Source organism: Oryzias melastigma, linkage group LG10 (genome assembly GCF_002922805.2).
Source record: "Oryzias melastigma strain HK-1 linkage group LG10, ASM292280v2, whole genome shotgun sequence".
NCBI classification, from domain to species: domain Eukaryota; kingdom Metazoa; phylum Chordata; class Actinopteri; order Beloniformes; family Adrianichthyidae; genus Oryzias; species Oryzias melastigma.
In genome coordinates this window covers 7,349,344-7,363,524 of record NC_050521.1, presented here as the reverse complement: position 1 = coordinate 7,363,524, position 14,181 = coordinate 7,349,344, and the positions used below count along the sequence as shown (strand labels likewise).

Sequence of the window (14,181 nt, the reverse complement as noted above, 5' to 3'; positions counted from 1 at the left end):
TCTACGTTAGGCTTCAATCAATCCCACAGGGAAAGGTGTTCATGTACCTAGCTGTCCTTATATTAAAAGTAAACGAGCAATATCCAACGTCATGCTTTGAACTCCTGTTTTCTAGAAATCCTGCCCTACCTGCTGCTCATTACTTCATTCAGGTGTGCTTCCCCAGTTACACATTGCACGAAACGAGACAGTTCTCCTTGAGAACGGAAGGTGTACATGTACCTACCGGCTGCTTCAGACAAACCAGTGATTCCACCTTAAACGAAGATGAACAAACGAGAGGGAAAAAAAAGGACATTAGATCCAAACACCTGTTTCTAAAATGATTATCCTTTTTCTCAATCTTTATTAGACTTTCTAAGACTTTAAGCATATCCTCAATCACTCTTTCCTGTCTTCACAATTAAGGGAGTTAATTGAATTTCAGCTTGTTATCCTCCTTTCATCAGCTCAGTGGAGGCAACCAAGGAACACATTTAAGCTGCAATAAAGGCTGATGAGAGGAGGATTGAAAGGGTTGTTTTTTTAGACATCTGCTGTATCAAATTTTTGTTAATTTTAATAATTGTTTCTATTTTCATTAAGCTCGGATCAGAAGAAAAGTACGAACTGCTTCATGTACTGGAGTTTACAAGGTACTTTTTCATAATATTTTTTTGTTTGTCAATCAATCAGCGTTATCCTCTGACATTTACATTTTAAGTATTTGACTGATGCAAAATGTTTCAAAAATTTATTTAATTGAGATTATTTGCTCCCTTGACCCGTTTTTTTTGTTTGTTTTTGTCTCTTAGTTCAAGGAAAAGGATGTCGGTCATCATGCGCACACCATCTGGGAAGATCCGCCTCTACTGCAAAGGAGCTGTAAGTGTCTGTCTATCTCCATGGCAACCTGTGTCACCCGTCACCATCACCGCCACACCCACAGAGCTCTGCTCCCTTCACTGCCTCGTTTGAGGAATCGTCTCCATAAGCCCCGAGATATAAAGACCACTGGATCCCACACATAAGGAACCCGTCCACAGATTTTCTTCACATAATCCTCCCGAGTCCTCCACACTGTTTAATCTACAGAAGCTAAAGATAGCTGGAAAATCAGTGTGACACCTAATGAAGAAATGATTATGTAGAACTTTGATGATTTCATTTGATTGATAAGCTTGGAATGCTTTCTAATAAACATTTTTTATATTTTCATTGAGCAACTTTGATTTAAATGCTACTTAATGCCAGTGAATCATTTCCATGCAAATAGAAACAATTGATTGGATTTTTAAAAGCATTTGATGCTAATTTGTTAAGAAGCAGTAGGTAGTCTTTTCTTGTGTTTTTTTTCTCCTCCAGGACTCTGTGATCTATGACCGTCTGGCCGACAGCTCAAGGTACAAAGAGATCACATTAAAGCACCTGGAGCAGTTTGCCACTGAAGGTGAGTGGACTAATGTCGCCCCCTGTCTACAGAAGGCTTTAATGCACTCTAGAAATCTCCCACATGGACCTTCTTGCTTAGCTGTTACAGAATCACAAGTTATCCTTTCCCCTTCAAGTTTTCTTTAAAATCCATTATTTAGTGATCACTTCTATCATCTGTGTGAACTGAACAGCAGCAGAGGTGAATGTGGGGCAGAAAACGGCAGCAGAGATGTGGGTTTTTTGTGTTCATACTGCCACCTTGTGAAACTCCTGAAAAATGCTGTCATGGAGGATATTGGATGTATGCTAAATATAACATTCAGGACATATTGTGAAGATCTGTGGTGACAGGCACTTAGGAAGAGCTGCAAATGGTAGAAGAGGGAAAGTGGTTGATTCTGGGTTTTGTTGACTTTTGATCAAAAGGTTGATGTCGAGACTATTGAAGAAGAAGCAGATCAAAAGCAGTTTTCTTGTTCTAATGACATCCCTAATAAGTCAATGTATTAGACTATGGATTGATATTGTTTACATCGTTGTCTGAGCATTGGCCAATATTTTAACAGACCGGGCTGTTTGAGGCTCAACCCTTCAGTTTCTCTTTACTTTTGAGGGTAAAGTTTATGTACATCTTGTAAGAAGTCCGCAGTAAGGCTAATATTTTAGCTACATGCTAGCTTTTTTGGCTAATTTAGCCTTTTTTTGTTATTTTTTTTAGGCTGTTCAGGAGTTAAGCTAATATGTACTCACTAGCTGTTTTGGTTAATTTAGGTTTTTTTTTGTTTTTGTGGGCTATTTTGAAGTGTAGCAATTGTTTTCCAGCTACATGCTAGATGTTTTAGCTAACCTATGCTTTTTGAAAAGTTTTTTAGCATTTAGCTAATATTTTAGCTAGCTATCAGCTTCAGCGTTGTGAATGTGAATATGAAATGTGAATGCACTGTTTGAGCAACTTTATTAGCAACATTCGACTTAAAATAATGCATTAATTTTTATTATGGTCTTTGTGGGAACAACAGTAGCAATAAATCAATATATGGAGTAAAGACTCCCGGTTGTTGTCTATAAAATGCAGTTTTCTTTTCCTTTTTTTTTTTTTTATAGTTGAAGCTCTTCTTCTGTTTCCTTTCTGGATCTTTTATGCTAAATGAAACAAATCCAAATACGTTTGTTTTTTGTGGACTTTGCTAGCTTGGGGGTTTCAGTGTAGCAGTGAAGGCAGCCCCTCAAAAATGAGTCAGATGTGGTTGAGAGAATCCAGTAGCTTTAAAATGTTGATCATGTTTTTTTTTTTTTTTGTTTTGTTTTTTTTTCCGCCAACTGTCCCATCTACCGATTCCAGTCAGCGGCTCGGGGGTTGGGGAACACTAGTATAGAGAAATGCCTTTTTATCCATCAAGACAAACATAGATATGAAACATTAAAAAAGTAGTGATATAAAAAAACACCTTCAGCGAAGTCTGACAATGACCCAAAGTAGTTTTAATGAAACTCTGACTGACATCCTGACAGCACAGGTCGATCTACGTTGTGGCGTCTGCCGATAAAAGTCCAGATCCGTGACTTGGCTGATGTGATTTCAGGGCTGCGCACGCTGTGCTTCGCTGTGGCAGACATCAGCGAGTCGTCCTATCAGCACTGGCTGGAGCTCCACCACAGAGCGTGCACCTCCCTGCAGAACAGAGCCCTCAAACTGGAGGAGAGCTACGAGCTGATCGAGAAGGTTTGTTGAAAATCAAATTTCCTGATGCAATGTCTTATATCACCTTGTCTGTTTGTTTTAGTGATTTACTGAGCTGTACCATCATGTCCTTAAAGTGAAAGGCAGCCGTTTCTTTGGATTATTTAAATTCAAATCAGATTTTTTCAGTTTTTTTTAGCTTTTGCTTAGTTTTATTTTGAAATTTGTAGATTTAGTGCGCTGTAGGACGTTTTAGAAACGCTGGCTGTTGATAGATAAAGTGTTCCCTTGTTTATCGCAGCAGTTATGGTTTTAAAAATAACGCAAGATGGAGGAAATCTTTATTTTTAACAATAATTCTAGATCTTTTAATTTAAAGCTCCTAACTTCACTCAACAAACTCTTTCCTCAGACAGACATGAACTTTTTCACTCTTTTCTCTTTTGTTTAAACTCTCAAAGTTCAAACCTTCATACAAAATAAAGTCAAATTTTGTAGAATAAAAATAAAGATCTGATAGTGATCCAAGATTTGGAGACACAGCATAGGGGATTGATTGACAAGGTCAGCAGCCAATCAGGATGCAGAGCACAGTGCTCTGTAAAAAAGAACAAATCTGCAAAATGGCCGGACCATAAAAGGTGAACCGCGATACAGCGAGAGGTCACAAAACAGTCTTTTCCAAAAAAAAACATTTGCTGTACTTACTTCAAAGTTATTAAGAAAACATATCAGAAAAAAAAAATGTATTTACTTGCATATTTAAGTTGTAAGTTTCACAATTAATCGTTGTTTACCAGTTGTTCTGCTTTGAGTTAAATGTTTCATGCAAACAGCTTTTGGAAAGCCGCTTTCAGACTGGTGAGCTTGGCACAGACTGAAAAAAAGAGTTTTTTTTTTTTTTTTTAAATAAAGTATAAATAGTGTGTGTTTTTATGGAAGACTTGGAAGGAAATCCCTGTTACAGAGGTGGTTTTCTGTGAATGGACTCCGTGGTTGTGGAACTCAAACACAGGAAACCGGAGTTGCTGCTTCTGGCCGCCCAAAACAATCCATCATGAAGTGAAAACTCTCAGAGAGGAAAATGAATAGCGTGCTGCTTAATGAGCAGAGTGTGACACTGCTGCTGCTGCCGCCGCCACTGTTCAGGGCCACCCACACCTAAAAATGTTTTGAGGACCTCCACACGGGGGCGCCATGGAGTCACAGTGGAACTGCTTAGGTGAAGCTTCACATCATCTCTTTGAGAAGCTCAGACTTATTCCCCAAAAAATGATGAGATATAACATCTTTGTAACTTAAGTGACTTTTTAATTATGTTCTGTTCCTAAAAAAAGGATTTTATTGTTAGCAAAAAGTATTTTCTACATTAGTTGATGGTTCGTTTACTTTTACTGAGATTTGTATAAAGTACTAGAATGTGCAAGAGGTTGTAACAATTAGATATTTAGCTGGTGAGTTTTCCTGGATTTGAAGGAGATGTTTCTCTTCAACCACATGGTTTAAAAAAATCTAGAAGATAGAGCTTATACTCAAACACATGGTATTTTTAATAAAACTTCCACCAGATCAACCACAATTTAGCGAAGAATCAGGCTATGACCATTATTCGAATCCTCCGTTCCCAAAGAGTCAAATATAAATATTCTTAATCTTTATTAAACTAAGTGGAGGTAAAGTTGCTATCACCCTAAAACTTAACAAACCGATTATGCTGCTGTCACAGGAAGTAAATAAATCTTCAAAGTAAAGTAGCGGGGAAGCATCAGGTGTTGTTTTGTAAAAGAATAAAAGGACTGAGGTTCAGTTTATTGAATAGGTCTGGGGAAAGAATAATTTAAAACACACACACACATATATATATAGTAGAATTTAAAAATAGAATTAAAAAATAATGAATTTATATTTATGAATATTACAAAACTCTTGTGATCTCTAAAGCTGTTGTTACAGAAGCATTTTTATGTCTTCATCTACTCTCTTTATGTCATTGATCTACTAGCGCACAGACAGCAAAACTTTGAGGAAACATTTTCAGGATTTGTTGTTCAATGATACTCAGCAAGAATTATGTCTTTGGTCACTACTCAAGTGAATCAGAAAGTTGATAGAAATTCCTTTGAGTGGAGCATTGTTGACAGTGATTAACCTTAACCCAACACACAACACTGAACTACTTATTAGTCTAACGGTTGTTTCATGGCTTTGGGGCTAAAAACCAGAAGTGGTATACTTATTATAATCCACATGAATCCCTTTATTATTTTCATTTTTAAGTATAGGGCAGTACTTGGCATAACAAATGAGGGCTTAGCTATTATATTCCTAACCCTGCTCTGCTTTACCTACTGCAGGGTTCATAGTGATTACACAAAGCTGCAGAACAGGCAGTGTGGCTCAGGTCACAACTTAAGGAACTTCCCCTGCGTTTCCTCTGCCGCTGGCTCCTGTCTCCCCCCTGCAACTGGATCTCGTCAAACCTCTGGCTCTGCGATGAGCTCGTACCAGCCCACAAGCACTCCCACAAAACCACAGAGTCCTGCTTCTCTGCATATTTTTATTTACTGTATTTGCAGATGAACTTGTTTACTGTATCTTTGGGGTCTGCCTGTATGGGAAAAAAACACGAACACACACACAGGGACTCAGTAAGTGATCCAGAACTGCTCCAGCCTGTGGTGGATTTTTCCTGGTGGTCTGCAAAAGCAAGTGATGAAGGGAAAAAACACGAGCGATTGAGTGACACAACGCCGACTCAGATTTTTGTCTGACATGTGATGTTTTAAAGGCCTTTTTTTTAACTCCCTGATTTTCTCTTTGGCAGAACCTGCAGCTTCTGGGGGCCACAGCGATCGAGGACAAGCTCCAAGACAAGGTACCAGAGACCATCGAGACTCTCATGAAAGCCGACATCAAAATCTGGATCCTCACCGGAGATAAACAAGAAACTGCTATCAATATTGGTGAGCAATAATTGTTGAATATTTAATAAGGAAGCTGACCTAGAAAGCTAAAAACTGAAACCATCCCTACCAAACCATTTAGATAAGGGGTATCAAACTCTATCGCACAGGGGGCCAAAATCCAAAACAAACCTTAGATTGTGGACCTAACAGGGTAAACATTTATTGAACACTCTAAAACTAAATTTTGAAAACTTTAAAATCGTAATTTTTAAAATAATTATGAACTGGATACAGCTAAATTTGATCACTGTAGATGCTAGTGCTGATAGCTAAAAATGCTGAAGCTAATAGGCAGCTAAATCATTAGCCAAATGCCAAATTAGCCTAATAAACATAAAATAAAACCTAGGTTAGCCAAAACAGATAGCATGTAGCTGAAAAAAGAGCTAAACTTCAAAACGTTAAAAAAGTCTGAATTAGCCAAAACAGCTAGCATGTAGCAGAAATATTAGCTAGACTCTATAATAGCCTAAAAAATCTTAGTAAATGCAGAAATAGTGCAAAAAGCTAGAAGTTTGCAATTTTTTTTTAAACTGTAACTTTTTAACATAATTATAAATAATGGAAAAAGGGTATAATATTATTCTAGAATAAATAAACTTAAACCTTAAATAACTTTCAAAATTTTACTCACCATAAAAATATATTTTGTCAAAATTGTACAAATTTGAAATGAGCGCAAGATAACATCAGGCCATTAATAACAATAAAACAGAATATTCTTGAGGGCCAGCTATAATTTCCTGGAGGGCCAGATCCGGCCCTCGGGCCATGACTTTGATTTGTGTGCTTTAGATGATCACGTTCGACATTTCCAGGCCTTTTATTGCTCTAATCCGTTGCAGAAGAGGCTCTAAAAATGTCTCTGCGAGGATCCAGGTCAAACATCAATGGTTGTCTGTGCTGTCGTAGCATCACAGCACACGTTTGTGCACGTCCGCCTTACAGTTCCTTCAGTCAGTGCCGTGCTCGTTCTTCACCCAGCATGAGGAGCTACTGACAAGCTGAGAGTTGCTCTGTCACACACTCATCTGTAGCAGAATGATGTATGAGCAGTCTGCACAGACATGAAATAAATAACATGCATGTGTACACAAGCAGGCCCCTCTAGCATATCCAAGATCTTCCTCAGAGATTTAGCAATGAGTTTTCCTAAAAGGGGATAAAAGACGCACTTTGGGATCCATGTCCTGAAATGACTCTGTATGGTTTGGTTTTATTTTAAAACCTTAAGAAGTTTTAGCCCTGAATTCATCCAAAGGGGAAACACTTAAGTGTTAAAAAGCAGATATTAAAGTACCTCCGTTTGTGGCTGTACCTACCACTGAGGCCTGACTGAATCAGCCCTTTGTGCCCGCCATGCCCAGATGTGAGTTCTCAGCAGACACTGCTGCTCACTTCCAACGTTTTCCTCACCTCTGAAACTCAGCTGAACCGTTTCATATTGACTTTGTTTTTTCACTATTTTCCTCATTGAAAAATGATCCTCTTTGCCAAGGTTAATGGTGCACGAAGCGCCGTGCCAGACTAGACTACTGAATGCAGCCACACACATTATGGATCTGTTTTCTTTTTATGTTTTAATGTGGGTTGTACAACCCAGCGAGTCAGGCCCAAATGCATTCCATGCAGTGATGTACGGAGTCTCCTCCTGAAATGAGTCTGGTGGATATTCATAATGAATATTTGAAACATCCAAGATTTGTTATCTTTATAAATATAGTAGACTAAAGTAGAAATCCACTTAAAAATGTATTTATTGTTTTAAAATTGCAGAACAATGTTTGGTTTCTGGTAAATAAATTAAACAAACTGAACGCACTACTGTTACTGTTTTGTGGTCATGTAATAGTATTCTGTTAGGTACCCCTTAGACTATGAAAAAAAACTGCGACTTATACCGACCATTCTGGATGCCTGACTGCCGCCGTCTCCATTCATGACCACACCAACAATTTTTTAAAATATACAGCCACGGCATGAAATCTTGAAAATCCTGACGTTGCTCGGTGACAGTATTTGTGCTACAGTCACAAATACAACTGTCTTAAGTTAAGAGACAGCATTTAGTGCATTACCAGACCATGTTGAGCCTGGGCCACAAGAAATTAAATATGTTTGTAACAATTAAGTTTAACTTTAACCCTAGAACACTTTCACTATAAAAAGTTACACCATCACTTTTGCCTTGGAATTTTTACCCAATATAATATACCCAATAAAAATGTATTTCACTTAAAAATAGATCAAAATATGTCGACGCATAATAAATTGGAGTAGTTAATTTTCATTTTCAACTGTGGTTTAGGTAACAAAATAGAAAATAAAAACATGGGAAGATGCTCTGAAAATTACTCAAAAATTAGGAATTTGAGAACAAAAAATTCCTAAAAAAATAATAATGATTCTGGAGACTTGGCTGTTGGTCCACCCATTCCTGGGACATGTGAGACTTTACCTATGATAACTCAGAAAAATGCAACATATTGAACATTATGTAAATGTTTTTGCGAAGGTGAAAATCACCTGATAATAGTGCTCTAGGGTTTAAATGGCCACTAATTTAGATTGTTCTTGTGGCAAACATGCTTTTCTGTAAGAGGGGATCCTAAGGTACATTCATGGCCAGTTTGTTGCTTGACTACAAAATGCACAATTTGTATGGTCTGTTAACCTAACCGGCTGCTCTACTGAGTCAGATAAGGAAAAAGTATACGTTTCCTTGTTGGTGGATGAATCTGATGAGCAGCAAGGAAGTGTGAATTTTTGAACTTTTGCACTGGAAAAATAAAACAATCTCCCAGACTTCAGGCCTGTCTGGGTTTCAGAGGTGAAACCTGCCTATTTCCTCCACAAAGCTGTTGCGTTAAACCCTGGGGTTTAATCTTTTCAAGTTCATAATCTTTTTCTGAAGCAAAATGCCACCCGTGTATTCATAAAACACAGGAACCCCCTTGATGAAGCTAAAATGTCTCTCCAGACAGAAGCAAAGTGTTGAAGCCCACAAGTATTTATGCGGTCAGATGGCAGCCGTTTCAAACAGCCACAGCTCTCAACTGAAGGCCTCAGTTTTGGCTAATGAAACATTTCTGTTTTCCCCAATGAGAGGCTGCCTCTACCCACTCGCTGGTGACCCTGAGTGTCGGTCCCAGCCAAGAGTTCTCCCTGGAGAGCCATGTCGGGCAACCCGGAGCTGTAACTGCCTGTTATAACAGGAAACTAACAAACTCTTGTAAACCAAACTCATTAGTCATGCCCTGACACCCGCTCTCAGCTGAAACATTTTCAGTCCAATTCTGGAAACATGTCACACTGCTTATTTGATTTCATGTTTTTCTGTGCAATCCAAAACTTAAAACTAAATCTAAACTTGTACATGTAAATATCATACTTTCATAAACATGCCCATCAAGAGCTGTCTCATTGTACCTACACTTGAACTGTTATAATGCTTTTCATTCAGTCAATCTTTTACTCTAAATTTAAAGGAATACCCTTCTTCTCTTCCAGGACACTCTTGCAAACTCCTGACAAAGAACATGGGCATGCTTGTGATTAATGAAGACAGTCTGGATGTAAGTACTATTTTGCAATCTGCTAATTATTTGCGTTAATGTAGCCATGAATCAAAGTGGAATGTCTTCTAGGCTTTGCTCAAGCTCAAAGTATTAAAAGAGGAAAAAGTTTTCTTTAAACTGAAAGGATGAGGCTACAGGGGGTCCGTTGGATAAAGCAAATCCACATCCTAAAGTCCACGTTTAACATCCATTAAGACACCCAGCAGGGAAGTCTGTGAGCTCTTTAGCAGGAGACTGGTCTGTTGTTTCTTTGTTGGGAAAGAGCGAGCTCCTGCATCTCCAGTGGGGAAAACTGAGCGCAGGATTGCAGACCCCGAGACTCCGCTGGGTTTGCTCTGCTGGAAGAAAAGGGGAAAACGGTGACGAAAAGTGGATTAAGGGGGCTGGGGGATGGGGCGCGGTGTTTCGGGGTGATGACGGATGGCCTTCATTCTGTCAGCCCGTCGTTAAGCGTGATAAATGGAGCCGAGGAAAAAATTCGGGCTCCGCATTCGTAATACACATGGAGCAGTGCTTTGAAATGTCAGCTCCCATTCTGCTGTGGTTGAACAGATGCTTACATAAGGCGGTTTGTTAAAACGCGAAGAGGAGAAAGCTCTCCACAAAGACGGAGGAGCCACGGCGAGCTCCAGTAGAAAGGGTCGTCATTATTTCTGTATTATTGCATTTATTTGTGTGAAGAATCCTTTCACACCTTGTAATGTACAACTTTTTTTCCCCCTATAATTTTAAAATAAGTTTAAAAATGACTTTCTGTTTACCAGAACTAACTGAAATACATTTTCTGGGTTTCATGACGCTTCAATCTCCCAACATTAAAATCACTGTTGTTTCCTAATTTCCAGCCTGAAATGAACGTAAAATTTGGACATCCAGACTGAAAGTGGGCGGGTCTACTTGACAACAAAATTAAAGTTCATCCAGCTACATAATCACTGAAATTAGAGCCTTGGTCGTGAGTCTTGATATGCCACGCCCACATAAGTCTCATTGACGGGAACTTTAGCAAAACACATACAGCTCCAGAGTCTCAGCCAAAGCATCTGGAAATGCCAGGAGTCTGTATTTACTCTCATTTGGTCATATGTTTACCAAAATGTAAAATCTTGCTTTTTCAAAATGTGGCTTTATTTCAATTTATGGGTACAGAATTTAAGATTAAGGGTGTATTCAGACTGGACACACTTGTTTTGCTTAATCTGAACCCGAGTTTGTAAACACAAAGGGAATGAAGCGATCGGTGAGCGACGGACAAATGTAAATTATTGATTGTTGTCTTAGCTCTAGGGAAGTAATTGGTCCTACTGATTACTTGTTAGAGCATTACTTTTAACACCGCTAGAAACACTTATTATTCACGTTTCTGTGTCTCATTATTCATGCGAGGAGCCTCCGTGACGTCATCCCAAAAGCTCTATTATAGTTCCTTAACAGAATTCTCTTAAAAACAAAGCCATAGCACCACATTGATGAGACGCAACAACCCATTGAAATGTTGAACCTGCTCTTCATACAGACATTCAGAATTTTCTCTCTTTTTTTCTGCTCTTTTTATTTTTACCTGCCCTCATAACTGCTGACAATTACTGAGTAGATCTTTAGTCTCGTGGTTTTGTTTGAAAAGTTTCTCCGCTAGTTTGAATACATACCAAATGCAATCTCCAGGACTCTAATTTCCCAGTCTGAATACACCCTCAAACTAATATCTGAGTATTTCTTTATTCAAATTGGCTTGGATCCGGATCAGATTACAACTGAATGTTGGGTTTGTGACGCAGCAACTGCCATGACAAAACCTCCCTTCTCCGCTCCAATTCTCAAGCGTTCACTTGCAGACAAATAGATACAATAGAATAAAATATATTGGTAGTTGGAGTAGGACTTGAAACATAGTAAAGTACCGCAGACTGTGATGGTAAACCATGTTTTTTTGTGTTTTTTATTCACAATAAAAAATATTGAAGGTTTAACGGGTTTTATTGTCAGAACTCATTCCATATAAATACTATTTATTGTACTTTCAGGTTAAACCCATTGGGATGCTGAACAGTTGGAAAACGTCACAAAACGTCACCAAACTTGACGTATTCCACCTGATCTGGTTAACTCGACCATCAGAGTATGACAGAATTGCATGAACTTTTTCACAATCATCTACTTTGAGGGGACTTGACTGCAGTCATTGTTGCCCCTAATGCATTTTTGGTTTTAATTTGGTCTAAAAACAAATTTCTACTCTTAAAAATGAATAAGTAAAGTAGTAAACCTCTAAAGTGACATTTTTTTATTGAATTGAATTTATTTTGCTCTAGTTATCTAAACATTTGATGACAAATAGTGAGACTAGTCATCATGATGAGTTTGGCTGAATTAAAACAAATGGATCTGTAGCTTGACATTGAGTAAAAAATGGCCCAAACTCAAGTTTTGTCCAAATAAGGTCAATGTTGATGAACATATCTGGGTTCTACGAGCCACTCAAAGGGTCTTTGGGTTGAGCCATTTATAAATGATCCTAGAGTAACCAAAGTGTTTACTTCTAGCTCTAAATGATTAATGTCAGTGACTTTGTTTGGTCTATCACGACCAACTTCAAGAGATGGGCCTCATTAATCCGATTAATTCTGTGGTGATTTATTGTGTGAAGCTTTTAATTGGTCTCTAAAGGGAATACGCCTTTTACCGTGAAATCATGCAGACTTACAGTGATGTGCTGCCCTCGTTTAGCTTTTTAGACCCTAAACTTGCATGTTTTTGTTAACATTTATCAGACTTCTCCTCTAGATCCCTTCAATTTAGAACCACAAATTGCTGTTTTTCCTAATAGAAAGCTGGTTTGGGAACACGGTCAACTTTAAACTCTATACCCGGAACCACTCTTTTGTGGTCAAAAGTATGTCTTTACATTAAACAGAGTTATCCTGGTGGGTGCCTCACAGTCAGATGATAACATAGCACTGATACAAATCTACAGATTCCACGTCACGAGCATCACATTGTGTTGGCTCAATCAGTGCCAACATCAACAATAGTCTTTATGGAAAGCTCTTGTACATTTCTGTATGGACACTTCGTTCCCATTACAAAACCAAACACCAGCTCACCACATAAGCTGAACTGGTCATTACAGTCATAACAAAGAGGCTTTAAGAGGAGACGCTGCATTAGGGCTGAAATTCCTTGCTGGAAATTAGGGGGGAAATGACCGGGAGATTGTAAACTTTGCTTATCACAGAGTGATGAATTGGTGATGTCCCAAACAAAGGGAAATCTCTCTCAGGGATGCACATGCAGCAGGAAAACCCTGAGATGTAATCTCTCCAATCTGCCAGAGAGCAGTTGGATTTGAAAGTAAATATCACAACCTGTGATTACTCTGACCCAAATACACACTGGTGTTCAGCATCCCATGCTGTTTTACTGACCCCATCAGGAATGGTTAAGTCCTCGCAGCTGCTCTCTGCTTGGATCCTTCTCGCTGTGTTTCTCTCTTGTGTTAATCCATCATCTCTCTGTGCACATTTCTCACTCTCCTTCTCCTACTTTGTGAAACATAAAGCCCCTCTCTCCAAATATTTCCTTTAAGCTGGGGTTTCAGAGTTTTGTTATGCCAAGCGTTCATTGAATGGTCCCTCTGGTACACTCACAAGGCCTTGACATATCTGACCTCCGCAGTGGGCCAGACCCCTCCCAGCTTTTTCATGTGATTTCCACCAGTTTTGATATGCTTGGAGTGTCCATCCTCTTCCTTTTCTATCAATTTGGCCTAAATGCACGGATCTGTTCAGTCATTTGTAAAGAGCTTATTAAAGCTTCTAAAGCTGTTCAACTGCACAGCAGATGCTCAATACATTCATAATATAGTTTTTATTTTCCAAATCGATGCATTGTCTGTGCTAGAGACTCAGCTTTAAAGTCTGATAACATTTTGAACCAACGACTTTTTCTTTAGATTTTTTTTTCTTTAAGGAATGTATCTTTTATTCATATTTTTTTTTTCAAACCTATAAAACAATCCCTAATTCTTCATACCGGTAATTATACCAAAGCAGAAAGTTGGTCATAAAATATAAACATAACTGATTGCTAAACTAAACAGACTAAACTAAACTGGTTATCCTTGACCCTCCTTCCTATTGAGGAAAAACTATTAAAAAAACGGAGGTATTTTTTTTTCTAAAAAAAAATCTTTGTTTTATAAAAACCATCGAGTATAAAAAAATGTCGTATTGAATGTCCTAAACTCGTCATTTTTTGATGCGTTGGCGTGCTAGCTGTTTGCATTAAATACCCGGTTCCCAACTGGAACCGGTCCACTGGTTCATGTCCGGGTCCGGTTCACGCCCGGTACGGAATCCGGTACCGCATCTCGAGTGTTGCAGACCCTTGATTTTACGAACAGGCAGCACGTCAAAAAAACGACCAGTTGAGGGCCTCAAAACGTGAATTTTTGATGCGAATGGGTCCTTAACCAAACATCAATATGTGTCGAGTTGGGACTGAGAATGTGTTGTGGAAGCTGACTTTTTAAGCGCAGCGCTTG

At 38.6% G+C, this 14,181-nt stretch overlaps 1 protein-coding gene across 7 annotated transcripts in view; it reads left to right on the top strand.

Annotated features, from left to right (window-relative positions):
• atp8a1 (ATPase phospholipid transporting 8A1) overlaps window positions 1-14,181 on the top strand; it is a 122,804-nt gene that overhangs the window by 61,206 nt on the left and 47,417 nt on the right. For all 7 annotated transcript variants that reach the window (XM_024283096.2, XM_024283094.2, XM_024283095.2 and 4 more), the window contains 6 exons: window positions 586-635; window positions 795-864; window positions 1,345-1,429; window positions 2,997-3,136; window positions 5,919-6,057; window positions 9,571-9,635. In XM_024283096.2, the coding sequence (XP_024138864.1) occupies window positions 586-635; window positions 795-864; window positions 1,345-1,429; window positions 2,997-3,136; window positions 5,919-6,057; window positions 9,571-9,635 (549 nt within the window). The remainder of the gene's footprint in view (window positions 1-585; window positions 636-794; window positions 865-1,344; window positions 1,430-2,996; window positions 3,137-5,918; window positions 6,058-9,570; window positions 9,636-14,181) is intronic.